This window comes from Castor canadensis, chromosome 8 (genome assembly GCF_047511655.1).
Source record: "Castor canadensis chromosome 8, mCasCan1.hap1v2, whole genome shotgun sequence".
Classification (NCBI taxonomy): Eukaryota; Metazoa; Chordata; class Mammalia; order Rodentia; family Castoridae; genus Castor; species Castor canadensis.
In genome coordinates this window covers 152,540,646-152,568,249 of record NC_133393.1, presented here as the reverse complement: position 1 = coordinate 152,568,249, position 27,604 = coordinate 152,540,646, and the positions used below count along the sequence as shown (strand labels likewise).

General features: G+C 51.3%; 1 protein-coding gene and 1 non-coding gene across 6 annotated transcripts; one reads left to right on the top strand and one right to left on the bottom strand.

Moving 5' to 3' along the window:
• The first annotated feature begins 582 nt into the window (after positions 1-582).
• Positions 583-25,180, top strand: Ttll1 (TTL family tubulin polyglutamylase complex subunit L1). 5 transcript variants are annotated; one of them, XM_074084624.1, is made up of 11 exons: positions 583-716; positions 5,453-5,525; positions 8,241-8,357; positions 10,674-10,882; positions 11,509-11,689; positions 13,140-13,274; positions 13,692-13,800; positions 16,715-16,858; positions 20,581-20,667; positions 21,512-21,675; positions 24,901-25,180. In XM_074084624.1, exons 3-11 carry the CDS (start codon positions 8,245-8,247, stop codon positions 25,028-25,030), a joined length of 1,272 nt encoding a protein of 423 aa, XP_073940725.1. In that variant the 5' UTR covers positions 583-716; positions 5,453-5,525; positions 8,241-8,244; the 3' UTR covers positions 25,031-25,180. The 5 variants fall into 5 exon arrangements, with proteins under 5 accessions (XP_073940725.1, XP_020029770.1, XP_073940724.1 ...); XM_074084625.1 differs by lacking the exon at positions 583-716 and adding an exon at positions 816-935; XM_020174181.2 differs by lacking the exon at positions 5,453-5,525.
• On the bottom strand, positions 6,357-6,485 carry LOC141410620 (small nucleolar RNA SNORA51). Its single transcript, XR_012435456.1, has one exon. It is a non-coding gene; the product is annotated as a small nucleolar RNA SNORA51 (small nucleolar RNA).
• Positions 25,181-27,604: the final 2,424 nt, after the last annotated feature.

The window sequence follows — 27,604 nt, the reverse complement described above, 5'->3', positions numbered from 1 at the left end:
GGTCTTGCTTTTTGCCCAGGCTGGCCTCAAACCTCGATCCTCCTTATCTCTGCCTTCCAAGTAGCTAGGATTACAGGCATGAGCCACCAGCGCCCGGCACGAAGTTGTTGTTGTTTTTAATAAAAACTAGATCTACATGATTAGATTAGCACTGAGAGGCAGTCCATTGGCTTCCTCTCTTTCTTTCTTAGGGCTACAAAGCTTCCAGCTATTTCTCCACGTTGGCCAGAACTGTTGCCACTATTTACTCTTCCTCTTGATGTTGGTCTCCTCTCTGCGTGTCAGAGCCTTTCCGTATTTTGATTACTACATGCTGAACGGGACATTCATGTCACCCTACAACAACCTTAGAGGTAGGTGCTACCCACAATCCCAGTGTTCCAGATAGGCAGGCTGAGCGACAGCGGACTGGACCTAGCTCCCAAACCATCACTCCGCTCTGCCGCCCAACTATTAGACTTAAGCCCTAGACCTTCCCAGGGACGATCTGGAGCACCAGGACAAACGAGACAGCGCTGACCCCGGAAGTAGTCGCGGCGCCGGCAGTCGCGACTTCAGTTGCCAAGGCGCTGGCCCGGAAGTAAAGCCCGCCGGCCGGCAGGCAGCCGGCGGCATCCTCCCGCGAGTGTCGGAGCGGGACCAGAGTCGGAACCTGGGCGTGGCGCCGGGCGGCCCTTTCATGCGTCCCTCCGCGTCCGTGGCGCTCGCGGCCAAAGGTGAGGCGAGGCCCGCCGCCTCCCGGCGCTGAAGGTGTGGCCGTGCGCATGTGGGGAGCGCGCATGCGTGAGCAGGTGTGGGCGTAGGGTCCAGGCGGCCGAGACCTGCGGGGTTTAGATGCTGCTTGCCGGACCGCTTTCTCCAAGAATCCTGCGCTGGCCTCTGTGCCCCTTTCCACCGTTGAGCTCCTGGGACTCACCTTGTGTCATCCGATTCTTGTAATTGCATCGTTATTCTTATTTCTGCTTGTCCCAGGTTTTCATTGTTTCTAGATTTTTTCCCGTTGGTTTGCAATCTGCATTGTTTCTGTTGGCATCTTCTGCAGGATTGCACAGACCAGGAGACAGGAGCCTTGTGTTCTCGCCTGGGTCGCTACCCTTTGGTTGACTGAACCTAGACAATTCCTTCTGTTAGAGGGCGGGGTGGGGTTGGTCATCCACCCTATAGAGTAGCGTTCTAGGGATTGATTCTAAAAAGTGTCTAATGATTGTGAGTCGTTTTGGAGTTAATGAGCACTCTCCCCTAAAGGAATTACAGTCAGCGATAGAGTCACCGTGGAGCATGGCACTGCCACCCAATGGGAGCATGGAGAGAGACAGTGACAATACAACTGTGAGCCTATGCACTTGCTGGTGCGAAGCCACCATTTAAATTGTTAGGTATTTCTTAAAGGTGATTCTTCTCTGCCTTTCAAAGAAAGCCAGTTGGGAAAGAGTTAAGATGTTGAGAACCCTGGCCTAGTTGGGACTTCACTGAACTGGTAAGTGGTCAAAATGTTTAAGATGGCTTGGCGCAGGTGGCTCACGCCTGTAATCCTAGCTACTCAGGAGGCAAAGATCAGGAGGATCACAGTTCGAAGCCAGCCCGGGCAAATAGTTCACGAGACCCTATCTCGAAAAACTCTATCACAAAAAATTGTGCTGGTGGAGTGGCTCAAGGTGAAGGCCCCAAGTTCAAGTCCCAGTACTGCAAAAAGAAAAAAAAAAAATTGTCTAGGATAGCAGGGGTGGGAGGCAGAGAGGGCTCCCATTTTCTGAGTGCTAGACCCAGAAGGGGAAATAGTTCTCATGGATGTCAGGTCTTTTCTTCTCATTGATGTTTTTTGAAAGGCTGGCGCTGGCTTTTGTCTAGGGGTGGTTGTAGTGCAGGAGGCAAAGTTTCTTAGCAGAGCATCCGTCCTGTGGTAGCAGCATGCTCCAATAAGTGGGTGATTGCTCACCTCCCACCCTGGTTCTGCACGCTCCTGGTAACTCTGTGCAGGCCTTTGTGGGTGACTCTCTGCTGCTCTTTCTCCCCTGTGGGACAGGGCTGGACTTCCTCTGATTCACTGGTTGGCACAAGTAGTGCAGAGGGGATTCATTTATTTCTTTTAATTCATCAAATATTTATTGAGCACCTGCTGTTGCTGGATGCTGTTCTGCGTTCTGGGGATTCAGTAGAAGGTAAGGCAGAACAATGTCCCTGCTCTCATGATGTCCACATGTCTGTTCAGAAGACAGATTATCACCAAATACATGAACTAGAGCAGTTGATTTTAAATTGGAGCATACAGAAGAATCAGCTGACCGCTCAAGACAGTTTCTTGAGCCCTCCCACCAGAGTCTGAATCAGTGCACTGTTGGAGGCTCAAGAATCTCTCCCTCCCTCCCTCCCTCACTTCCTTCCATCTGTATTTCTTTTCTTTTTCTTTCTTTCTTTTCTTCTTCTTATTTTTTTTTTTTGGTGGTACTGGGGTTTGAACTCAGGCCTCACTCTACCACTTGAGTCATTCCACCAGCCCTTTTTTGTGTTGGGTATTTTCAAGATAGAGTTTCCCGAACTATTTGCCTGGGCTGGCTTTGAACCTCAATCCTCCATATCTCTGCCTCCTGAGTAGCTGGGATTATAGGCGTGAGTCACTGGCGCCTGACTAAGAATCTGTATTTCTAACAAGCTCCAGAAGATGCTGATGATGTCAGCCCTTGGGCTATGCTGGACTCAGCAATTGCATACAGTGGGAACGTCATGGAGAAAGTGCAGTAATCCCCTTATACGTGGTGGCACCTTCAGTGGTTTCAATTTTGTGTGGTCAGTTTGTGGTCTGAAAATATTACATGGAAAATTCTGAAATAAACAGTCACATGCCATTCTGAGTATTGTCTTGAAATACTGCACATGAATCACCCCTTTGTTCCATATCTCCACCTGTATGATATCCAGCCATTAGTTACTTAGTAGCTATCTCATCAGATTGAATTTTTTTTTTTTTTGCAGTGCTGAGACTAGAACCCAGACTTTGCACATGGTAGACAAGAACTCTACCACTGAGCTACATGCCCAGCCCTTGTTTTATTATTGAGTCAAGGTCTTCCTAGGTAGCTCAGGCTGGCCTCAAACTCATGGTTCTCCTGCCTCTGCCTCCTGAATGCTGGGATTACAGGAGTGCACCAACACTTCTGACTTCAAATTGACTCTTGAGGTATCACAGTGCTTGTGTTCAAGTAACCTTCATTTTACTTAATAGTGGTCCCCAAAGGTAAAATAGTGATGTTGGATATTGGGATATACCAAAGAAAAGCCATAAAGTGCTTCCTTTAGATGAATAGATGAAAGTGTATTATAGGTAATTATATGTAGGGAAAAAAAACATAGTATTTATAGGATTTGGTACTCTGGTTTCAGGCACCCACTGGAGGTCTTGGGATGTGCCTGCTGTGGCTAACAGGAAGACTAGTGTAAAGTGACAATGGTGGTGGGAGGATTGAGATTGGAGTTGACCTTTGAGAAGGGGCAGGGTCTAAGGGAAGTGCAATGCCTTAAGACAGGATGCGATTCGTGGATGTGCTAAGCTGAAAGGCCAGGGGCTGGCAAGGGGTGATGAATGACAAAGTCAGTGGGAATCTGGGCTCCAGAGGTGATAGGCAGGTGCAGAGCTGACTCTGCAGGTCATGGGTGGACTGCTAGTCTTATTCTGAGTGCCATGGGAAGTTGCTAGAGGCTTATAGGCAGGTGACTTGTTTTGGTGTCTGCAGCTGGGGTGGATATGGGTTGTACTGGGGTGAGGGTGGTAGCAGAGACAGCCATCAGAGCCTGCTGTGGTTGTCCAGGGGAGCAGTGGAGCTGTGAGGAGACCTGCACAAAATTGGGATCTTCTGGATTAGAGCTGACAGTATTGAATTAATGATCTCTCTCTCCTCTGGGCCACAGTTCAGCTGTGTCATTGTGTTGTGTGGCATGGGGTTTCACCTTGCTTTATGAGTCCCTGTCCTCGCCCTTCATCTGATGGTCTCAGCGTTATGCCTCCCTGCACTGTGGCACTGAGTGGCTGTCCGTGCCGAGTAGATGGAAGAAAAGCTAGACTGTCAGTGGCCCATGGGAAAGCTTGGTCTCCAGCTGATGAAGACCTCACCCGCTTGCCCCAGGAGTGGACACACACTGTCTTCTGAGAGAAACTGGTAGCTCTCTGGTTTCTGGGTGACTCCCTGTGGTTGACACCTCAGGTGGTGACAGCCTTAGCTACAATCTTGAGATTGTTCGGTCTGAAGATCAATACACGGCAGTCTTTTTCCGGGTCAGGTTTTTATGATGCTCAGTTGAGAGTGACTGAGACAGGCTTAAAATTCAATGCATCAGTTCATGTGAGCAGGTAGAACTGCAGGACGCCAAGTTCATTACACAGCGCCCTGCCCTCCATGCTTGTTTCTCTGAGTTAGAAGAAAGGGATAATAAAACAATCTGACATCAGATATTTATTCACTTTCTAATAAGAAGGGCTTCACATTTCTTGGCTTGGGAGGGAGCCCACATACCACGAGCTGGTCTACATCTGACACTTGGTCTTTTGGTTCATTTATCTGTTCTGAGCCCCTCCCTGGGCCTGGCCCTGGCTGGGTGCTAGGGTACAGAGATGAGTCAGTCCTCACTCCGGCCCTGCAATAGTCACCATCTGACAAGAGACAAGCAAGGGTCACCATAGGTGTGGGAGGGACAGAAGCAGTGCAGGTTGTTAACAAGTTGCAGCCTCTATTCCTGTGCTGTGTACTCTCTGAGCTTAGTCTTTTTCTATTGCTAGAACAGTATCCAAGACCAGATAATTTATGAAGAGTAGAAATTTAAGGCTAGCGGTATAGCCCAGTGGTAGAATGCGTGCAGCATGTTAAGACCCCAGGTTACTCCCCAGCACAAAAAAAAGAAAAAAAAGTTTATTTGGCTCAGAGTTCTAGAGCTGGTAAGTCCAAGATCAGGTGGCCACTCTGGCAAGGGTGTCACATGGTGAGACAGAGCATGCCTGCTGGCTCAGGTCTCTCTCTCTTCTCAGAGCCAGTAATGCCATTGCTGGGGCCCCACCCTTATGACCTCAGCTGTCCCTCATCACCTCCAAAGTCCCTTCTCCACATGCTATGCACTTACGAATTTGGCCATTAACTTTCCGAAACATGGGCCTTTGGGGGCTACATTCAGACTAGAGCAGAGTTGCACCTCCTGCCCTGTGAAGCAGGGAGAAAGCTGTCTCCCCATGGACCATGATAATGCACACAGTGGAGCAGAGCACAGACTTGAGCAGGTCAGCAGGAGCCCATCAGTAAGTCACTCACAAACCTTTCACACAGCTAAGATGAAGAGTGCCTTCGGTGTGCACTCACTCAACCTTCATGCCACCAATGCGTGTTTGGTGGGTCAGGTTTTGCTCCATTCATAAAATCATTAGAGTGTCTCTTGGTTCGGTACCTTTCATTGTGTATTACCTTCGTTTCAGGTGGGATCCACAGGTGAGAGTCAGTGAAATCAGAGAGAACATGGTTGTTCCTGTGGCTCCAGAGGGACCTATGGTAGGTGCAGCCTGCTGTGTGCCCACCGGTGACTGTCCACACACGGGGGAGAGAGGCAGGAAGAGCACCTTTGTGGTCTACTTGACGCCCTGGCCTTCCCAGGCTCCACTTACTGCTCAGTGAGATGAGGATGGGTATTTGCCACATTTGTGCAGCGTTCTGTGAGTGGCCAGGCACTGCGTGGTCAACTGCACTGCCCTTACAGCTTAGTGAGGTGTCCCCTGTTGCAGGGTAGTGGCTGGTGTGAGGTGTGGGGATGGGGTTGTTTGGGTGAGGAGATGCAGCTCGCCTGGAACCCTGGTCCTGCAGTTAAGACTCTGGGGGCAGAAAGTCAGCAGGGCTCAGGGCTCTGGGGCTGAAGTCAAAGAGTGACACTAAAATCCCCAGGCACTGGCGTTGATGTGGCGCTGTGGTGAGAGGCGCATGGAACTTGCTCTCAGTGTGAGCCTTGAACCCATAGCTCCTGGGGACTCACTCTTGTGCTTTTGCTATTGTTTCCGGGCTGGTGACTGCTGATGGTCCTCATGCACTACGTATCATGACTGGTCATTTAACAAGGCAGTCGTTTAGAAGGCAGAGGGCGGCTCTGTTTCATTCCTCGTGATGGCTCTGTGACCCGGTACCATCACCATCTGCCGAGGAGGAAAGTGATGGGCTGTGGGGAAGGAGCACCTTAAAGCAGGGTTGCCCTGAGAGCGAGTCAGGTCACCAGGACTCCCTGGTCTGTTTTATGTAGGCTCTTCACCTTTGACCTTCCACTTCCGGGTATGTGTGGGGAACAGCATTGGTAAAATGGAATCTTTCCTCCTCCTTTCTCTTTTATTCTCCTACCCATGTCTCCCCATTCACAGTACAGACTAGGCACATGGCCTGTTCTGAGGTGTACATGGTACATTTACTTTCCCTCCTCTTTCTGTGCAGTCAGTGTAAGAAACAGCCTGTGGTAAACACCAGGAGGCTTCTTTATTCTTTCTTTCCTTTTCCTTTCTTTTCCAGTTCTGGGGTTTGAACTCAGGGCCTTGCACTTGCTAGGCAGGTACTTTACCACTCAAGCTATGCCCCCAGCCCAGAATCGTTCTTGAGTGTTCTCTGTGGGCTAGGCATTGTTCTCTGTGTTCTCTGTGTTCTACTCACTCAGCCCTCATTGTACCCTCCGAAGGTGGGTGGATACTTTTCTCATCCCAGTTTACAGACAGCAAATAGAGGTTCAGAGAGCTTTAGTCACTAGGCCAGTCATACAAGTAGTGAGTATAGACCCAGGCCTCCAGGCCCAGGCACAGAGCCTGCATTCTGCCATAGACCCCATTCCTGCAATGCCTTTGCAGGGCCCACGCAGCTATGTTCAGTGCTGTCTCTGCAGTGCCTTCTCTTCTCCACCTGAAGCCAAGCAGGGCTGGGCCCCCATCTCCCCCATCATGGGCCTCAGCATGTTGCTGGGGCAAGTCCAGGGAGGAGGCCTTTGTCAGAAAAGGCCTCAAGGTCCTGAAGTCCCCTGGCGTGCAAGCCTGCTTTTCAGGGACCTCCTCTGCAGATGAGATCAGATAGAGGAGTGTCATGAACACAGTCTTTCCCGGCTGGAGCTGGGTGGAGTCTTGCATTTGGGCTGCCCCAGAGTCTGAAAATCAGGCTTTTTCAAGGAAGAAACTAGGCTAGAGAGGCCCAACACCCTCTTTAAGTAGTACTGACATCCTGGGAGCATTGTCAGTCTGAACTGAGCTCCCACTAATGCCAGGCATGTGCCCTGGGCAAACACTGGTGAACCAGAAAGCCAGCTCTCTGACCTCCATGGGGACAGTGGATGTTAGATACAGACCTACAGGGTGCCAAGAGCTGGAGCGCCTGGTGTGGAGGGTCGACTTTATGACTCATGAGTGCTGGCAGATGAGTGGGAGATAGCTCAGCCAGGCAGAGCAAGGACAGGGACACCCAGCACGTGCCAAGACCCTGAGGTGTCAGGGAGGGTGGGCAGAGAAATCCAGCACAGCATGAACAGAGAAGGTGGAGAAGAAGTGGCACAGATGTCCCTGGAGAAGCAGGTGAGGGCCAGGTGTGTACCTAAAGTACTGGAGAGCCATGGAGTTTGTTCGATGGGAGAGACACCCCGAAGACCACTCTGCAGTCATAGAGGTTGAGGAGGGCAGGAGAGGAGGTGGGGAGGTAGGTAGTGCTGGGTGGGGGGAGTGAGGGGGCACAGACTGGGTGTGCAGACTGGCTCCCACTCTCCCAGCAGAAGTCAGCTCGGGGCTCCTCTCCTCATCACTGCCTCTCCTGCCTGCTCTGACCTCCAGCCGGTGTAGCCCCGTGTGCCTCTCCTTTGGGGTTCCTGACATCCATGCCATTGAATGTTTGTGGGTGGCTGTTTAATGGCTGCCATATTTCTTACCAGACCCGGGGTTCTCAACCTCATGCAGTCGATGCTCAGGTGGGAGAATCTGTGGTGGGGTCTGTCTCTGTGCTGAAGGGTATTCAGCAGCATCCCTGGTCTCTTACACTAGGTGCTAAGAGCAGCCCTTCCCTAGTTGTGACAACCAGAATGGCTCTAGACATTGCCACATGACCTGGGGAAGGACTAGCCCTGGTTGGAAGCCGCTTCTGGGGTCAGCTTACACTCAGGTGGGGCCTGGGCTAACTTTGCGAGGTGTTGAGGGGATCCCTTTGGAGCAAGGACATTAGTGGTTGGTGAACTTTCAGAGTGTAATGACTCGTCTTTTTCAGGACCATGGCAGGAAGAGTGAAATGGGTCACGGACATTGAGAAGTCAGTGCTGATCAATAACTTTGAAAAGAGAGGATGGGTCCAGGTGACAGAAAACGAGGACTGGAATTTTTACTGGTAAGTGTCAGAGCTGGCTTCTGAGCCTTGCTACTTCGTGTGCCACAGGACAGAGAGCAGGCTGGAAGAGTGGTGTCCTCAGAGGTGATGGCTTTGTGTCACCGCGTTGCCTCCAGTTGCACATTCTTTTTCTTTTTTGGTGGGACCAGGGTTTGAACTCAGGGCTTTGAGTTTGCCAAGCAGGCGTTCTGCTACCTGAGCCACACCTCTAGTCTTTTGCTCTGGTTATTTTGGAGATGGGCTCTTAAGAACTTTTGGTTTGGGCTGACCTTGACCTGTGATCTTCCCAATCTCAGCCTCCCTAGTATCTAGGATTGCAAGCGTGAGCCACCGTGCCCAGCTCAGTTGCACACTCTTCATCATCCCAAGATTCTTCCTGAGTGCCTGAGAATGGTACCTTACATAGCCAAGTGGGATCAACACTGTGGGAAATGTGGGTGGGAATGAGAGCCCCAGTGTCCACCTTCCAGTGGGTGTTTGTCACAGTTTCGGGAAGGTGAGGAAGGGACACTAGGAAGAGGGCTTGTGCTTCCTTTCTTCCTTCCCATACTTCTATAGTGGATTCAGCTAGGAAATGACAGGCAGCATTTTGGTGTTGACTCTGGGTAGTCCTCCACCTAGACTGATGCCAGGGTTGTCCCAGATGCCCTCCTTCACTGAGTGAGGTCCCTTGTCCTCCTCTGCTTTCTCTTTTTTCCCCACTTCCATGGGAGTCTTGGTGTGGGCCTGGTCCGCTCCTGCCTCAGGGCTGACAGGAACAGTCTGACCAGGGTTCCTGCCTTGGGTACCTTCACCTCTGATGGTAACCTGCCAAAATGCACATCTGGCCATTGTACTCTGCCATTCCCATCCTTCTGCAGCTCCCAGGTCCAGAGCATTGTGGTGTCGAGGGGCTGGTGGGGGAGCAATGAGGAACTTTGCCATTTGTTGTGGCAGAGCCCCTGCCTAGCAAGTGTAAGGCTCTGAATTTCAAACCCCAGTACAACCAAAAAAAAGAGAAAAAAGACTAGCCATCACTTAATACAATAAGGGAGTCTATAACTGTTAGAGAATCTTGCATGAAATATTTTGGATGAAATGATATAATGTTTGGGAATCGCTTCAAAATAAGCCAGTGCTATGAGGAGTGGTGGGGGGGCAAACAGGCTGTCACTTGTTGGGGGGGCTGTGACTGGAGTTCCTGCCACACTGTCTCTCTGCTTCTGTGTGTGGCTGAGTTTTCCCATATATTCTATGGTCATGAAGCCAGAAGAAACCCTGTGGATCCCCCAGGCAGCTCTTTAGGTTGACTTTGTGGGGTGGAGCAAGGTTGAGGGGGACGGGATTCACAGAGAGGCCATGTAACAAGCGGCCTTGCTCTGTGGCTCAGCAGCTCCCTTGCTGATGTCTTCTTTCCTTCGTATGTCTTTCCTGCCTCTGTGTGGGGTCAGCGCACAAATATGTGTATTGGGGGTACAGTGACTTTCTTAGAGGATTAGAAGGAATATATTTCCAGGCTGAGGGTGTAGTTCAGTGGTAGAGCACTTGCCTGGCATGCACAACACACTGGGTTCAATCCTTATCACTGCAAAAAATAATAATGAAATAAGGGGCTGGGCATGGTTACTCATGCCTGTAACCCCAGTTCTTAGGAGACAGAGATCAAGAGGATAGAGGTTCAAGGCCAGCCCAGGGAAAATGTTAGCAAGACCCCATCTCAACCAATAAGCTGGGTAAGGTGGCACATGTCTATAATCCCAGCTGTGGGGGTGGCTTAGATGGTAAATTGTGATTCTGAGCAAAAACACAAGATCTTATGTGAAAAGTAATTAAAGTAAAAAGGCTTGGTGCATGACCCTGAGTTCTAAACCCCAGTACTGCCAAAATAATGATAATGATAATAATAAAATCAAAAGGAATTCGTTTCTCTTTCTACTGTTGTCCCCTGTTCTCCTGTGAAGGCTGCAAGAATACGATGTGCTAATTCAGGGCCCTCAAATAACCCCTGTGGTGTCCGTTTTAAAGGAGTCCTTGACCTTCCTGAATGTAGGTGCAAGCACTGTGTAAATGAGTTTCCTAACTTCAGGGTCGGCCCTGCTTCCTTAGAATAATCAGCGTCTGCTCCCACTCTGGGCCGGAGAGTGAAAGTGTCCGGGCAGAGGATCCAGTCGCTCCTGCTCTCAGCCAGCCAGACCCCCGCCAGTCCCTGTGGGTGATCCGGCAGCCCCAGCTGGGGCTGGTAGTGGGTGGGGGCTCTGTGGAGTGTTGGGGGGCTGGGAGGTCCTGTACCACCTAGACGCGGACCCCGAGCCTTGGCCCCTGGTGCGCCCCTTTCAGGATGAGCGTGCAAACCATCCGAAATGTGTTCAGTGTGGAAACCGGGTACCGGCTGTCAGATGATCAGATCGTCAACCATTTCCCCAACCACTATGAGCTGACGCGCAAGGACCTGATGGTGAAGAACATTAAGAGATACAGGAAGGAGCTGGAGAAAGAGGGCAGTCCTCTGGCCGAGAAGGACGAGAACGGGAAATACCTCTATCTGGGTTTGTGCCTTTCCGCTCGCTCGGGTGCTAAGTCCGTAGCTGAGTTCGTCGCTTCAGGGGCAGGAGGTGCTGAGACAGGTTGCTGGCTTTGCCAGGTGAATGTGTCTGGGCAGGTTGAGTGGCACCTGTTTCATCTCAGGTGTCTCCAGGTGGGTGGGCAGGGCCTCCAGCTCTGTTTGGAATCTGAGTGGCTGGGAGCCCTTCAAATTGCCTGGGGGCAAGTGGAGGGTATGCTCAGTGCCCAATGGGGGTGATGCCTCCTGAGCCTCACCCGGGGACAACTGTGTCCCTGGTCCACCTGGTGGTAAAAGCGAGACTGTCGGATAGTTCAGAATCTCTTCTGCCCTTGGGCAGCGTTCTGTTCTATCCCTGACCCTGTGACCACGCCATGTGGAGTGATGCCTGCCCAACTCATAGGCCCACGTGGGGTTGAGCAGTGCATGTTGTGAAGTTGTGAGCTCAGAGCTCAGTAGAGGCAATTTGCTGGTGTGCCTAGGATTGGACAGCAGTGGTCCTGTGACAGTAGGTGAGGGATGACGACGCACTCTGACAGACAGTGGTGACACTTTTCATTCTTGGTCCCCGCCGGCTGGCACATTACCAGCGCTGGCTGTCTTTGCTTTCAGACTTTGTTCCGGTCACCTTTATGCTGCCTGCCGACTACAACCTGTTCGTGGAGGAGTTCAGGAAGAGCCCGTCCAGCACCTGGATCATGAAGCCCTGTGGCAAGGCGCAGGGGAAGGGCATCTTCCTCATCAACAAGCTGTCGCAGATCAAGAAGTGGTCCCGGGACAGCAAGACGTCTACGTGAGTGCCATGGCTCCGCCCTCACGGTACCAGCGCACATTTGTCATCGGCACGCATCCCAGCCGGGCTCTGGGGCAAAGCGGGATTCATGACAGGCTCGCCCTGACGTCCACTGTGAGGACAGGGTGTAGGTCACAGGCCTCACCAGCTCTGTGTTCACAAGCTGGCAGGTGTCTGTTCAGGTGCAGTGGTTGAGGACCTGGGACTCCGGGCTCTGGGCTCCTGGGTTTGAAATCAGGTCTGACATTTCCTGGCTGAATGTATTTTGTGTTTTAGAGGTCTGGTGCCTTCGATTCTTCATTTGAGTAACCACTGTGCAGTGGAACCAGTGAGCACATGAGAAGTCTGGGGGGTGTGGTGCCCACTGCTGCACCTGAGCTGGCAGCAGGCTTGTTGGCAGCTTGATCCAGATTTTCCCTGGGTCCACCAGCTCCTCTCTGACTTTGAGGTGTCTTTAGCTCCTGGGAAATGCCCTGGGGCCCTGGAACCAGGCTTCAGGTGGCCCTTGCCCAATGGGATAGAGATTGACCCATCAGGAGGTCCCAGAGTGGCTAGGGAAGCATCTCTCCGTGTAGCACATTTTGATCTGACTCACTCCCCCTGCCCCAGGTGGGTCAGGCCCAAGGCTCTCGAAGCCCCTCACCATCCTCTGGGGTGGGGCGGGGGTCCTTTATTCCTTCCTGACGAACCCCTTTGTGAGTGGCAGGGAGCATGTTACCCATGGGTGCATTAGTCGAGATGGGGTCTCATGAACTTTTTGCCTCGGCTGACCTTAAATTGCAGTCCTCCTAATCTTCATCTCGTGAGTAGCTGGGATTACAGCCCTGAGCCTGTGTTTTTGTCTGAGATGGGCCTAAGACCTTCCTACCTGTGCATCATGCATAGCCTGCCACCGTGCCCAGCTTGTTGGTTGAGATGGGGTCTCACTAACTTTGCTTGGACTGGCCTCAGTCATCCTTCTGATCTCCACCTCCTGAGTAGTTGGGATTATAGGCCTGAACCATCAAACCTGGCCCCCATTTTTAAATTAGGTTGTTATTGTTGAATTTTAAGACTATTATTATTACTATTATTTTGGCAATACTGGTGTTCAAACTTGGGGCCTTGCACTTGCTGGACAGGCGCTCTACCATTTGAGCCACTCCATCAGCCCTTTTTGTGTTGAGTATTTTGGGGATAGGGTCTCCAAACTATTTGCCTGAACTGGCCTGGAACCTCGCCACTGGTGCCAGCTAAGAGTTCTTTGTGTATTTGGAACAGCAGGCTCCTTCGATAAGTCTCTGTGAATATTGCCTCTCAGTCGTGCCTTGTGTTTGTACTCTTGACAGGGTCTTCTGTAGAGCAGAAGTTTCAGATTTTGGTGACATCAGTGTATCAGTTCCTTCTTCTGTGGATTTGCCTTTGATGTGGTATCTTTTACCATCTAATTTGGACTCTCTGGCATGTGCAGGTTTGTGTCTCAGTCCACAAAGGAAGCTTATGTGATCTCGCTCTACATCAACAATCCGCTGCTCATCGGTGGGCGGAAGTTTGACCTGCGCTTGTATGTCCTGGTGTCCACGTACCGCCCACTGCGCTGCTACATGTGAGAGTCCAGGCTTGCTTCTGCTCTGAGGGTCATTGCCTTGTGCTGCTGCAAAGTGCAGTGATTTCATAGTGGGTGTGCAAGGTCCGGCCTGCGTGGGTTCTGGGAGATCAGAGCAGGTAACCCTGAGGCTAATGGCAGTCTTACAAAGTGCACTGCTCTTTGAAACCTTTGAAGCAAGCTGGGTATGGGGGTGCACACCTGGAATCCCAGCACTTGGGTAGCAGAAACAGGAAGACTGTGAGTTTGAGGCTAACCTGAGATACATAGTGAGACCTTGTCTCAAATACAAAAGTAAAAACAAAAATAACAACAAAAAAGGCATTTAAAGGCAAACCAGAGAGCTGGTTTTTTTGAGAGCAAGATGGTAGGTTTTCTTTTGCAGCTCCTCTTTGACTCAGTCTGACTTTTCTCCAGGTACAAGCTTGGGTTCTGCCGGTTTTGCACAGTGAAATACACCCCGAGCACCAGCGAGCTGGACAACATGTTTGTCCACCTCACCAACGTGGCCATCCAGAAGCACGGGGTGAGTGCTTTGCATGGTGTGTGAGGAGGTGGGCTAGCTCTGTGCTTTCTTCCTCTCTATTTTCACAAGAGAGAACAGGGTGGGTACAAGAGTGATACTCAGGACTAGAAGTATGGCTCAAGTGGTAGAGTGCCTGCTTTGCAAAGTACAAAGCCCTGAGTTCAAACCCCAGTCCCACCACAAAAAACCAGTGATATTCCAGGTGTGTCCTGGCCTAAGGCCAGGCACTGGGGATCAGGAGCCTCTGAGCAGCAGGTGTAGCTATCCTAGGGCCCATCAGCTGGGTACCTGGTTGCGTGGGGTAGGAGTAGAAGGCTGCAGGTTCAAGCCCCACCCTTCCAGTCTGTGACCCTGGCAGGTCAACTCGACTGGTGAGTGAAAGAAGAGAACAGTACTTCAGGTTTCTTGACCTCTGACGGAGTCACGGCCTGATAGACCTGCCTTAAGATGAAGATGAAGATAGACATATGCAGTGCACTTAACCATGGAACGCCATGGTTAGCAGTGCAGCACGCTGGGGTTTGCCGTTCTCACTGTGGTTCTCTGAGGTGCTGAGGAGGGAGCCCAGGGCTCACGCATGCTGGGCAAGCGCTCTACCAGCGAGCCGCATTCCTGTGCTGTGCTTTTCAGTGGCAGAGCGCTTCCTCCCAGAAACCTCAGCATGAACCATACGTGAAAATTTTTCTTGGCTCCATATTACAATTGGAAAAAATAGATGTTATATTGAGCACTGACTGGTGAAGCAGCCCTTTCTCTTGCAAGAGCAGAGGAGGCAGCGAGGCTGAGAACCAGCTGTCACAAAAGCCCAAGAGCCTCTGTGCTGTGATGGGGTGGCACACGAGCAGTGGGGTGAACCCTGGCAGCTGCAGGCCAGGAGGAAGGGAGCAATAGGCAGAGGGGGAGGAGAAAGCCCTGTGCCCTGAAACCCACAATGCTTGCAGATTGACTTGAGGAAAGTTGACCATTTTAACTTTTTTTTTTTTTTTTTTGGCAGTACTCTGTTTTGAACTCAGGGCCTCATGCTTGCTGGACAGGTGCTCTACCACTTGAGCTATTTTTGCTTTTATGCTATTTTTCACATAGGATCTAACTCCCTCCCCGTCTGGGGGTCAGCCTCAGACTGCAGTCCTCCTACAGATGGCCTCACCTTCAGCTGAAATCATAGGCACGTGCCACCATGCCTGGTTTGTTTGATGTTTGCTAACTTTTTGCCCAGGCTGATCTTGAACCACGATCTTCTGGATCACTGCCTCCCAAGTAGCTGGGATTATGTCTATAATCCATTTTAAGTGGACAGCTCTGTGCATTAAATAACTTCACGTTGTTGTGCAGTCATTGCCATCATCCATCCCCAGAACTCTTTGCGTTTTGCAAAATGGCACCTTTGGCCATGGAACCTTTTTGAAGATGGACATGAACATTTCTTGATGGTAAAGGGAACCTGTGCATGAATAGTGGTTGTTTTGAGTAGACAGCTCATTTTTCCTATACTTTCTTTTCTTTTTCTGTATTTTTTTTTTATAGTACTGGGGTTTGAACTCAGGACCTCACACTTGCTGGGCAGGCACTCTACCACTTGAACCACTCCACGTAGCTCTTGTTTATGTTGGGTGTTTTCGAGATAGGGTCTTGCCAACTATTGGACGGGTTGAGTTTGAGCTGTGATCCTCCTGATCTCTGCCTCCTGAGTAGCTAGGATTACAGGTGTGAGCCACCAGTGCCTGGCTCCCTGGGTATTTCCTAGCCCTTGGCCCTCAAAGGCAAGCAGGACCTGGAGAACTGACTTGGGTTGGGGGAGGAATGGGAAGAGCAGTGAACGGGCTTTGGAAAGGCTGGAAGCTCAGCGAACAACAGCCTTCTGACCCCAGTCCTTCTTACTCATGAAACAGCCATAATGGCAGTGTTGAGAGCCTGTTAGGAAATCACATGCGGGTGGTTTTGGTTTTCTTTTTTTATTAGCATATATTAACTGTACAAAAGGAGTTTCCTTGTCATGTGTGGTGTTTTTAAACTGTAGTGCACAGCACAGGTGTGTCTTATACTGGCTTCTCTGGATGAGAAACTGAGGCAGAGATTAGTGTGCAGAAGGTTTTGGGGGCCCATTGTCAGGAACATACCTGCAAAGGAGGGAGACAAGCGTGGCCCTGGAGAGGGCTGATAGAGCAGTGGCAGAGGCCTAAACTGACCCCAGGTGGCGCTGTGCAGCTGGGGTGACCTGTAGAGCTGTACTGGAGGAGGGGACCCAGGCTGGCCTCCTGTCACCATCTGCCACCTGATGCTGACTGCCTCAGTGGAGGGGCATAACCTTAGATGAGGGAGCCACTTTTGCCAGGGGTAGCTCACAGAGAAATCAGTGCCTTGGGGTTTGAACTCTCAGGGCCTTGCACTTGCTAAGTTGGCACTCTGCTGTTTGAGCCACACCCTCAAGCACCCTTTTTGCTTTAGTTATTTTTCAGGTAGGGTCTTGTGTTTTGCTTGTAGCCAGCAATCTTCTTTCTCATGCCTCCTGCATAGCTGGGATTATATGTATGAACCACCACTCCCAGCTTAAAGAGTAAGATAGGGTCTTGCTAACTCTTGGCTTGGGCTAGCCTTCAACTATGATCCTCCTAATCTCTGGCTTTTGAGTAGCTGGGACTATAGGCATGAGCCACCATGCTCAGCCAAATACTTGGCCTTACAGAGCTACCTGGGTGGCTTTCAATAGCATGACTACAGGGTAAAAATGGTCAATTATGAAACTCTTAGAGAGTTGAGTACTTAAAAAATATGTGCTTAATTGAAGGCACAGACCTCTCTGGAGCTTGGGGCCAGGTGCCTGTCCACACCCAAGAGGCACCCAAGGAGTGTCAAGGGTGAACGAGCAAGTGACTGATTCCGAGTGTATTGCCTGAACACATCCTCCTGTCACCAGGAGGACTACAACCACATCCATGGGGGCAAGTGGACAGTGAGTAACCTGCGGCTCTACCTGGAGAGCACCCGTGGCAGGGAGGTGACCAGCAAGCTGTTTGACGAGATCCACTGGATCATCGTGCAGTCCCTCAAGGCTGTGGCGGTGAGTACCAAGTGGCCTGGGCATCTGTGGTGTGGCCGCAGGCCCTGGCTCCTCTGTGACAGTGCAAACTCTCCACAACACATCACCAGCTCTTGTGGTGCCCCTGACTCCACGCCGAGCACCTTGACATAAACAGATCCTTTGGGTGGACTTTGATTGGATCCTTATTTTTAGGTGACTTTTCTGTATCTTGGATATTTTGGGCTGCCATCCTCCTTCTTTGTTTCTAACAGTAAAGCTTGGATTCGTTTGCGGTTTACACTTTCTGCTAGTTTTGCACAAAAGTTTTAAGGGAGACATACATCTACTTTTGAGGGAGGAAAGGAATACACACTTGAGCCTGGCCTGCTGCCCCTATTTTCAGGACTCCACACTGATGTCTCTGAGGTATCTCATTTCTCCATATACTTGAGAAAATGGGACCTCAGGCACCGGAGCTAGGAAGTGAAGGAACAGGTTTCTGGCCCAAAGCCCAGGACATCTTCCCATCCCACCCATGACGGAAGGGCAGGAAGGTGACCAGCCCACTGCCAAGGTCACTTACAGGAGCGCAAGTTCTTTGACTCAGTCTCATGGTCATTTTTCCTCCCTTCAAGGGTGAATGTGACTTTTCATTCGGTTAATGAGCTGGCAGTGTCAGATCACCCGCTCAGGTGTATGACCAGAGGAACATGGCCTAGACCTGGGAGAGTCAGTGACATATCCCAGGCAGTGTGTGGGTGGGGTGAGGTAGCGGCCATTGTTCTAATAATTTATAGAACTTCAAAGCTTAAAGAATCACCCCAGGGGGCAGGGGGGGTAAGGTGGGGAGAAGGGGGGAGAAAAGACCCAAACATTGTATGCACATACAAATAAAAAAAAAAAAGAATCACCCCCAAGTCAGTGAGCAAGGAACCACAGTCTGACTGTGCCCACAGCCCATGGCTTTGAGGGGCTCCATGAGGCGTGTGTGCAGCTCGCTGCCCTCAGGGCACCGGGGCTGTTTCTGCAAACATTCATAGGAAACCTCAGTGGGAGATAGGGGCCCCCCTTTCTCTCTTTAGCATTCCAGCGTCTGTGAGCCTCCTTTCCCATAAAAGACTTCAGCGCAGCAGCTGCATAAAGGAAGCACAAGCAGGTGGAAGTGAAAGAGGTGATGGGAGCCACCTTGCCTTCTAGGTCTTTTTTGTAGTACTAGGCTTGAACTCAGGACCTTGGGCTTGCTGAACAAGCATTCTTTCACTTGAGCCCCCCTGCTCCCAGCCCTTTGTGTGTTAGGGTACGAGGCCGGCCACCTTCTGAGAGGACAAAGGACACTCAAGACAAAGGAAGTCACAAGGCGAGGTTTATTTTCTAGCTAGCTAGGGTCCGAGCATCCGCCTGATGCAGCAGGTTTCAACAAGGACCCTGAAAGCAAAGTTTAAGCAGGTCTTATACTCTTTAAAGCATCAGTCATTGTCACATAGGAATTCCTCATGCCCCTGGGGTCACATTTTCCTGATCTTGCCCACATCCTGGTGGTGGAGTAATATTATTTATTGGGAACTGGGGAAACACCAGAGGTTTACTTATCAGGTTACAAGGAATGCGTTCTCCCATAAATTAGGGGCTAGTAGTGGAATAGAAACCTAAGGTTTAGATAAGAACAGCAGGGGAGTCCTGTTTTGGAAAGTTTATTTACAAGTGGAGACAAAGAAAGGCAGGAATGCGTGCTTATCTCTGCATGGTGCCTTTCATCTCGGTCCCAAACTTTTGCATGGCTCTAATGAGCAATTCCTCACAGCTCTGTCCAAGGTTACAGCTTTTAATTGACAGTTTACCATGTTTTACAACCCTGTTTCAAGGCTGTCTTCCTCTTCACGAGGTTACCCAAGGGTCATGCCAGTTATAGCTGATTTTTAGGCTAGGTGGGCTGCAAGTTAAAGTACCCCAACATGTGCTTTTTAGATTGTTTTCAGATAGGGTCTCACTTTTTGCCTGGGCTGGCCTGGGACCACTATCCTCTATCTATGCCTCCTGTATAGCTGGGATGGCAGGTTGTGACACCACACGCAGCTTATTGGTTGAGATGGGGTCTTGCTAACTTCTTGTCCAGACTGGCCTCAAGCCAGGATCCTCCCAATCTCCAGCTCCTGAGTAGCTGGGATTACAGGTATGAGCCACTGTGTTCAGCTGCCTTTCTAGGTCTTGAGTGAAGTGCTCTGTGATTGTATTGTTTGTATTTGGTTTAGGGTGAGGTTTCAGAGGAGAAAAATCTAGGTAATTGCTGAGCTATAAATTATAGACCCATTCTGGGTCTCTTGTACCTTGCAGTTTGGGTGGCAGGTTACAGGTGGGAGAGTTCCAGGCTCAGCTGATTTAAGCCAGGCCCACATAGGGCGCTTTGCTCTAGTGACCACGTATTCTGAGTTGGGCTGACACCAGTGTCACAGGTGTTTCAGTGACAATGCTCTGTTTCTTAACTATCAGGATATTAGACACCATGGTCCACCATGGCGGTGCAAATCTTAACACCTAGCTATGCAAGCCCTCTCCGCCCCTCTGCTGGATCAGCAGGCTTTGAGGAGAGCAGCCACTGGTCAAGAGAGCCTGTGTGCAAGTGCCCTGCATCTCTCCTCTCAGCCTCAGCTGTCTAGGTGGAAAGCTGGTGGATTTCTAGGGTCTCAGGTCACTGGAGCAGGAATTTACTTACTCAGGTTTTAGTCACTTAGCAAACATCAAGGTTTTTACCAGATGTGCTACCTTCAGAGCATCCAGGGTAAAGGCAGAAATGAAACAGGTGCAGGAGAGGGGCCTGGCCAGGAAGTGAGGTGGGCTCTGGACCACATGGGAGGCCCTGGATCCAGTACACATGAGGAGGGACCCAGAAGCTAAGAGCCCAGCTTTGGGGAAGGCTGACAATGAGTTGGGTTTGGGAACTAACAGACAACTTAGCAACTTCCTGCCCTACAGAGGTTTTCTGGGACAGGATCTGAGACACCAGGCTTTTAGTGGAAATGTCTTTCCACTAAGTTTCTTAAGGAAACAGGCCACCAGAGTCCAGCCATCCTTCCTCAGGAGTGAGGAGGGGCCTAGCCTTTCTTCCGCTGGAGGAGTTTCCCCTTTAGAGCAAATGTTTTTTGTAAGCATTGTCCATATGCCCATGTAATAGACTCAAAGGCTCCACTGCCATGTCTGAGGCTCACTGACTGGGGTGGGGCACAGCATTCCCTGGAGGGCGTGCCTCCAGGTAACCACTGACTGGGAGCAGCTCCCAGGAGTTAGGATCCAGGGAGACCCGGGAGGGTGCAGGAGTCTGCATTACAAGCAGCAGTTGGAGAGCAGTTATCTAAGGTGGATTTAGATGAAGTGCAATTGAAAATTATGAAGGAAACTCAGCAGCTGCAAGTGGATGGATTTACCTTTGCCACTGGAAACAGAGGTTCGTATCCCAGGTTCCAAAGGGCTGGGAGAGTGTGGCAAGCAGCCTGCTGGACAGGCCTGAGTCTCCACAGGTCCCACGCTCGTAGCTGTCAAACTGGCAAAAGTGATCAGTGCTGACCATAAAGCCTCTATTGAGCAGGACGGGGACACCGGTCATGGTTTCATCAGTCCCTGTATTACATGGAGGGAGGTGCTCTGTCTCTGTGAACTGGGGGAGGAAGAGGAAAAGGAAGGAAGTCAGAATTGGGGAGGGTCCAAGGTGCTGGTCTGAGCTGTGCCCTTTGACACTCCGTATAACCCACTGGTCACTCTTTCTTCAGCCGGTGATGAACAATGACAAGCACTGCTTTGAATGCTATGGTTATGACATCATCATTGATGATAAGCTGAAGCCCTGGCTGATTGAGGTAAGCACGTGAGAACACACACGCACAGCCATGTGCTTCTGCCCCGAATTGCACCCATCTCTCCCCTAGCCAAATGTTTCTCAGGCTGGCGTGCCCCAGCCTCTAGGGGACTTCCAACATGGTCCCTTCTCTGTAAGTATCGCACTCCCCCACCAAGTCTTTGCCGGGGTTCCCATCCCAGAAAGGAGCTCCCAAGCCCCGAAGCCCTCGCACACACGGTACCATGCTGTGCGGGAATAATGCAATGTGCTGGTTCTTGTTTGGCCCGTGGGAAGCATGAGCTGGAAATGGATTCCCCTGCCTGGTTCAAGGACTGGAGAGGGTAAAATTGGTACTGGTGGATGTTTCCAAAAGGGCAAGATGCACACAAACTGCACAGCAGGGCCTTTTCCCAGCCACAGGCCACACTCAGCAGCAGTGGTGGGGGCGGGGGAGGGGTTGACTCTCTTAGCAGAAGAGGGAGCCCTTTACCTTCTCATTAAACCCCATGCTGCTGTAAGTTCAGGGTGTTTGGGTCAGTGAGTTTAGCAAAGTCCTGGGCAGCTGCTGTACTTAGGACAGAGCCAATCACACAGGTAACACTGAAATCACGTTTGTGATACCGTGCAAGTCAGCACCTGCAATCGTGTGTGACAGCTGATTTGTAGACCATAACCCTAACCCAGCCGTAAATATTATTTACATTTCATCTAAGAGCTAATAAAACCACACTACAGGTTGTTTCCCGTTCACCCTTCACCTAAATGTCAACACTTCACCTAAAATGTGTGGTGGCCCCCATTTTCTCCTGCCGTGTTCAGAGGAGTGAGTGGTCGAATGAAGAGTGTGTGTTTTCCTCCTGTAGGTTAACGCATCCCCGTCTCTCACCTCCAGCACCGCCAACGATCGAATCCTTAAGTACAACCTGATTAATGACACCCTCAACATTGCGGTCCCTAATGGGGAGATCCCAGATTGCAAATGGAACAAGTCCCCGCCAAAGGAAGTGCTTGGCAATTATGAAATCCTGTAAGTGCGAGGGACTCTGCAATTGTCCCGTGGTTCAGACTGAGGCATGCCACTGAATGTGGCGAGGTCGGAGCACGGGATGGCACCAGGATGGGGTGGAGACAAGGTCACTAGAGGTGAGGGAAGTGATCATTGTCACCTGCAACTGTGAATCAGAGCAGGGTCCTGCAGAATCAGAGGTGACACACAGGAGGGGTCAGAGAGGTATTTGTGCTGGCCTGGCTTGGGAGGATCTGGGAGGTTCTAGAGAACAGGCCCCTCTAGGCCTGGGTGGAAGAGAAAATGGTCCCCACTCCAGGGGGCTGTGGGCAGGCAGCAGCTTCCAGGAGAGCCAGGTTTCTGCTAGAGCAGGAAAGGAGGGGACACTCAGGTGAGCGGGGGCAAGGGAGTGTTGATGGCAGAAAGTTCCAGAGCACAGTGGAAGCTTGGGGATGGGAAGACTGGCCATGTCCAGAGTGACATGATGATGTCAGCTGTGGAAGGGGCCTTGAGGGGTCGCTCCTGAGGTAGGGCCCGTGTGAGGGTGGGTTTTGCCAGGGGCATGAGGCCTTTGTGGGTCCCTCTTCAGTCCAGCGGAGGACGATAGGGAGACAGGCTTGTTGGGGGCATGCAGGGTCCTTTATTCCCATTTAGCCTGTAGACTTCGAGAAGTGGCCGGACACTTCATTACCAGCTTAAGAAGCAGTGGTCAGAAGCCTACTGCTTTTAGTTGGAGAGAAATAAAGGTGACCCCCAAACCATTGAGCCAGCCTCTCTCCGCTCCTGCGAGGTGACAGAAGCTCTTGTGTGGAGCCTGTAATGCCTGAGCCCCGCCCCTCAGTACCCAGCCCTGCTGCACTCCAGTTGTCTGAGTGAGAGCCCAGTGCAGCAGTAGGGCTGGAGCTGACAGGAAGTCAAGGGCGAGTCTTGACCTCAGGGCATTGCCCTGTATTTTCTCCAGTGCATGCAGCACCCTTCAGAGCATACCTCAGAAGAGGAAGCTGACCAACGCTGGCCCTGGCCCCAAAGACTGGCCCTCTTGCTGCCTCCCCAGAGTGTCTACCTGGCCTTGGTGCCACAAGACTAGCTTTTTTTTCTTTCTTTCTTTCTTTTTCAGTGATTGAACTCAGGGCCTCACACTTTTTGGTGATTGAACTCAGGGCCTCACACTTGCTAGGCAAGTGCTCTACCACTTGAGCCAAACTCCTAGTCCTTTTGTTTTTATTTTGTTTTTTGGGGACAGGGTCTCACTAACTTTGGCTGGGCTAGCCTTGAACTTGAGATCCTCCTGCCTCCACCTCCCAAGTAGTTGGGATTATAGGTATGCACCACCACCCTCAGCTATAAGGCCAGCATTTTGCATCTGTCACTTCCAGGGCTTGTACTAGAGTTGCCGTTTATACTTTCATAGCTCTAAAAACTAACATTGTTCAGAATGCAGGCAGTGACTAGATTCTGCTCAAATAGGAGAGCTCTTAGCACTGTCTTGGCTCTGATTTGCATTACGTCCGTAAGTGTCTAAAGCCTCCCTGAGACAGCTCACACACTGCCAGCTGCTTGCCAAACGCTCCCCTTTGTTTGTTTTCATTTTCAGACTACACAGAACAGCACAAATGCTCAGTCCTGCTGTCGCCCATGTGTGGGCCTCTTCTCTGTTCATTCAGCAGATCCCCCCAACCTGCCCTCCCTTAAGCAGGGTGCTACGGGCAACCATGAGCCTGACAGGCAGCGTCACTCCAGCCCCAGTCAGTGACACGGACACAAACAGGCAGTAGAGTGATAAAGTGGGTGGTCAACAGGGGCCTCCAGCCCACCCTGGAGGTGAGCGCATGTGACCTGTGGAAAGGAGCCAGGGAAGTTTGCTGGGAGAGTCCCCCAGCAAAGGCTCCCTGGAGAGCCCTCTGCCCAGCTTCATGGGATTGCTGGGACTGAGGTCATGCTCTAGTGAGACAGGGAGGGAAGATGTGCCCACGGGTGACACCACGCAGAGCAGGTCCCTGCAGTGTCTGCATCTTGGAGAGCCGCACACTGGCTTCCTCCCTGCACGCCAGCCCGTTCGCCACCAGAGGCACAATGCAGAGAGCCTTTGTGCACCTGGGGAGCTTCTAATGCAGCTCCCATACCCCCTGGTTCTGGTTCTGGAGTAAACGTGTCAGAGCACAGCCCTATTCAGAAGTCGGCAACATTCAGCTAAGGTACCTAACTGAGCACCTTAGCACTTACTGTTTGCTTTGTGCAGATGTATACATATAACTGAAGGCCCTCAGGCAGGGTGGTTGTGAACCACACCCACAAATGCACTTAAAAGTGAGCAGAAATGTCCCCACGCACCTCAGCTGCAGGGCTGAGCTCCCAGTTACAAATCAGGGGGGCTGGTTTTAACCCCCCCCCTGCCACATCCCAGTCTAAATTGGAAAGTGATGGGAAGTTACTATGGGGAGAGATAGCCCCATTTATACAAATCTGCTCCAAGTGACATCTCCCCACTCTCAGTGGCCTCAGGAGATGGGTCCCGCTGTAGTGGAAAGGCACAGTCTTGCCCTGATGCCATGGTGCTGGTTGGGACACCAAGGTTCCAGTCTGGTTGTCCAGACAAGAAGTCCAGGCTGTGTCTGCTCCGCTGCCCTGGAAAACAGGCTGGAGAGGAAAGAGGAGGTCACTTGATGGCCCCACCTGCTGTCTGTGTGAGATGGGGTTGGTCTCCATCCTGGGGACTGATGTGAAGTATCACAGACACCAATTCTCCCCTCACTACCTTGGTGTCTCATTCATGTTTCCTTCAGGGTCATTGCCAAATTCTGGTTGGTGGCCTGTTAAAGTGTCAGGAGAGGAAGGGTTGTCCATAGTAACAATTTAGCAAGGTTGTTTTTTTTGTTGTTGTTGTTACTGGGGCTTGAACCTTGTGCCACTCCACCAGCCCTTTTCTGTGATGGGTTTTTTTCAAGACAGGGTCTTGTGAACTATTTGCCTGGGCTGACCTTGAACCACTATCCTCCTGATCCACTAAGATTACAGGCATGAGGCATGGCACTCGACCTAGCCAGGTCATTTTACAGGCTCTGTGGCCCTGGGTAGTATTTAGGGGGCTGCCAAAGCCACCTTGTAGGCAGGTGGGCTGGAGCTTGGCTGGGTAGGGATGGGGGGGCAGGGGCTTGGGGTCCCATCGGGCTGCATCCCGATGACATGTTTGCTTCACTGTGGCCCAGTGGCCATGCCTCTGTGATCCTGGAGATGGTCTGTTTGCAGGTACGATGAGGAGCTGGCCCAGGGTGATGGAGCTGACCGAGAGCTCAGAAGTCGCCAGGGTCAGCCACCGGGACCCAAAGCAGGCCGGTCAAGAGACTCAGGGAGAACTGTCCTCACCACCTGGAAGTGACTGCTAGCTGGAAGGAGAGGACCCAGCTTGAACCTTTTCAAAACTATTCACCTGCCCCAGGCCCTGCTGAAAACCTATTTTGGATTCCCTTTTTCTAGAGTGCTTCTCCTGTTCTGAGCCCTATAAATAAATAAATGTGCTTCCATGGAGGCCGAGGAGCCTGTTTCTTCAGAGATGCAAGAACCAACTCACACAGGGTGCAAAATGGGCTCTTCAGACAGTGACAGCGTGTGAGGTGGCTTATTATAAGGGAGTCATTGTTTTAAATTGTCGTACTAAACTAACAACAAAAACCTGCACGTCTTCTATGGCAAGAAAGCGGGGTGTTGAATGTGACAGCTATTTCAGCTTCATTATTCCTTTTCACTACAAATGGCCCCTGTCCAGCTGCTCCTGGGGAGACCTGTTGCTGTCGCTTTGATTTGAAGATGAGGCTTGCACATTTAAGCAGATGAGCACGGGCAGTTCCTGCTGGGTGGCCTCTGTGGTGCTGGCTTCTGGGTTTGTCAGCGCCGTTGGCAGCCATCAACAGGGACGGGCCAGTTTGCATGGAGCCTCCCTGGAGCCCAGAGGCACACAGAGGAACCCAGAGGAGCATGATTCCACGCACCTCCACTGCTGTGGGGTGGGGTTCCTAGTAGGAGGCTTTTTCTGACACTTTCTGACTTGTGCTTTAGTCTCCAACTTGAATTTCAAAGCCCCCCCTTCATTTTATTCTATTAGTTACAGGATTTTGTTCTCGTGGTGGTTTGCTGGCTATGTGCTTCTGATAAAGCAAGCTGTCTTAGTACCAAGGCATGGACACATGTACACTGTAGATGTCACACCATGTCAATGTGTGTCTTCACACGTGTGCACATTTTTCTTTTCCCTGTACTGGGGTTTGAACTCAGAGCCTATGGTTGCCAGGCAGGCGCTCTGCCATTGAACCACACACCCGGCCCACCTGTGCACATACTTTTAATGAAGTTTCACTGCTAGTTAAGGAAAAGGTCTCTTTACATGCACTTGGTACAGTATAAAGGGAGAGAAGCAGCCATACAGTATTTAGCCAGAAGCTGGACAAAGTGCAAAGAGGTCTGATCGTGTGTGTTGCTTGGTGGTTGCATTCAGTGCCGTTTGTGGATGGCAGATGTGGGATTCATTCTCTGTGTCAGACCCAGGCTTGAGGCCTAGCTCTACCATTCATTAGCTGTGTTCTACGCTGTCTCGTGGGCTTGGACTTTGTTTCCTGGGGTATAAAATGTTAAAAATGTTAATTGTATTTGCCTCAGAAACAGCAAGTGCCACAGACCTGCCTGGTCTGCCTTATTCGTGGTAGACTCTGTCTACTTACTCCTTCCACCAGCACACAGTGTGAGGCAAGTTTCTTCTCCCTTTCCCTCTTCCTCTCCCTTTCCCCTCTCTGGCAGTATTGGGGCATGAACTCAGGGCCTCATGCTTGCTAGGCAGATGCTGTACCACTTGAGCCACGCCTCAGTTTCCCTGCTGTTTACACCCTGGCTCTCAGGTTGCTGTCTTGCCCCTCAGTAGGTCTGGGAGAGTGTGGTGTCCTGGCTGTATGTGGACCTCTGTCTGCTGGAGGATGGTGGTTGGTTTGCTGATGACCTGGCTGCTAGGTGAGAGGGAGGCTCTGCTGGATGGATTTGTGTCAGATGTTGACAGTTACATTAGCGCTGTCATGTTCTGGGACAGATGTTTCCTCTGAACACTTCCAGAACACACACTGGGAGGAAGTGTGTGGTGGGGAGCAGGCCTTGGAAATCGTGAGCTGGGAAGTATTGCTGCTTATCGCCAGGCCCAGGGCTCCAGCAGTGGGCCTCTTTGGGACTGTCCAGGATGACAGTCCTGTTTTCTTGTCCATCCTCTATTTTCCCCTCTTGGTGGGGTAGGTCAGGGCCTGAGAGCTGTGCCATTTGGTCATTTCCACGAGTTTTGGTGTCTGGTTTTCCCATGTGAATTTATTGCTGCTTCCCACAGGGGCTGCTCCCAGGCTTGGTGAGGTCCTCAAGTGCAGCCCCAATCCCTGGGAGAGCCCCTCACTCTGTCTCCCTTCTTGGCCTCCCACCCTGGCCTCCACAGGAGCACCCAGCAGTCCCTGCCTGCAGCCCCATCCCATCTTAGGACGCCAGTCTGGCCAGCAGACTTTTTTCTATCATGAAGTCGTTTTACCCCACTGCACCTCCTGTGCTTGGGAGGTTCCCAGGCCCCTTGGCCCAGCTCCTGTCTGCTCACCACCCGATTGCCAAAGCTTCTGCACTTGCCGTTCCATATGCACTGCATCCACCAGCTCCCAACTCCCTGGCCTTTTCTCTGTGGGAGTCACCTTCCCCAGGCAAACTCCTCAGGTGCCACTTCTAGCTCTAGTGACACGCCCCCGGCCCTTGTCTGCCCCATCAGGCTGTAAGACCCCTGTGGTCCATGGGGGAAACAGGGTCTCTGTATGGCTGGAGCGCTCTGTTGCGGGGACCCTGTCCTGCCTGGGTCCAGTACCTGGGGCTCCTTCACAACCATGCACCACAAGGTGTTCACTGTGTCATTTCCTGTGACCTGTGCCCTAACAGAGTGTCCTAG

Coding starts and splice junctions, on each gene's coding strand:
- Ttll1 (XM_074084623.1), top strand. CDS start 835: ATGCTGCTTGCCGGACCGCTTTCTCCAAGAATCCTGCGCTGGCCTCTG. Junction 10,883..11,508: donor CGGGAAATACCTCTATCTGG/GTTTGTGCCTTT, acceptor CTTTGCTTTCAG/ACTTTGTTCCGGTCACCTTT. Junction 13,275..13,691: donor CGCCCACTGCGCTGCTACAT/GTGAGAGTCCAG, acceptor ACTTTTCTCCAG/GTACAAGCTTGGGTTCTGCC.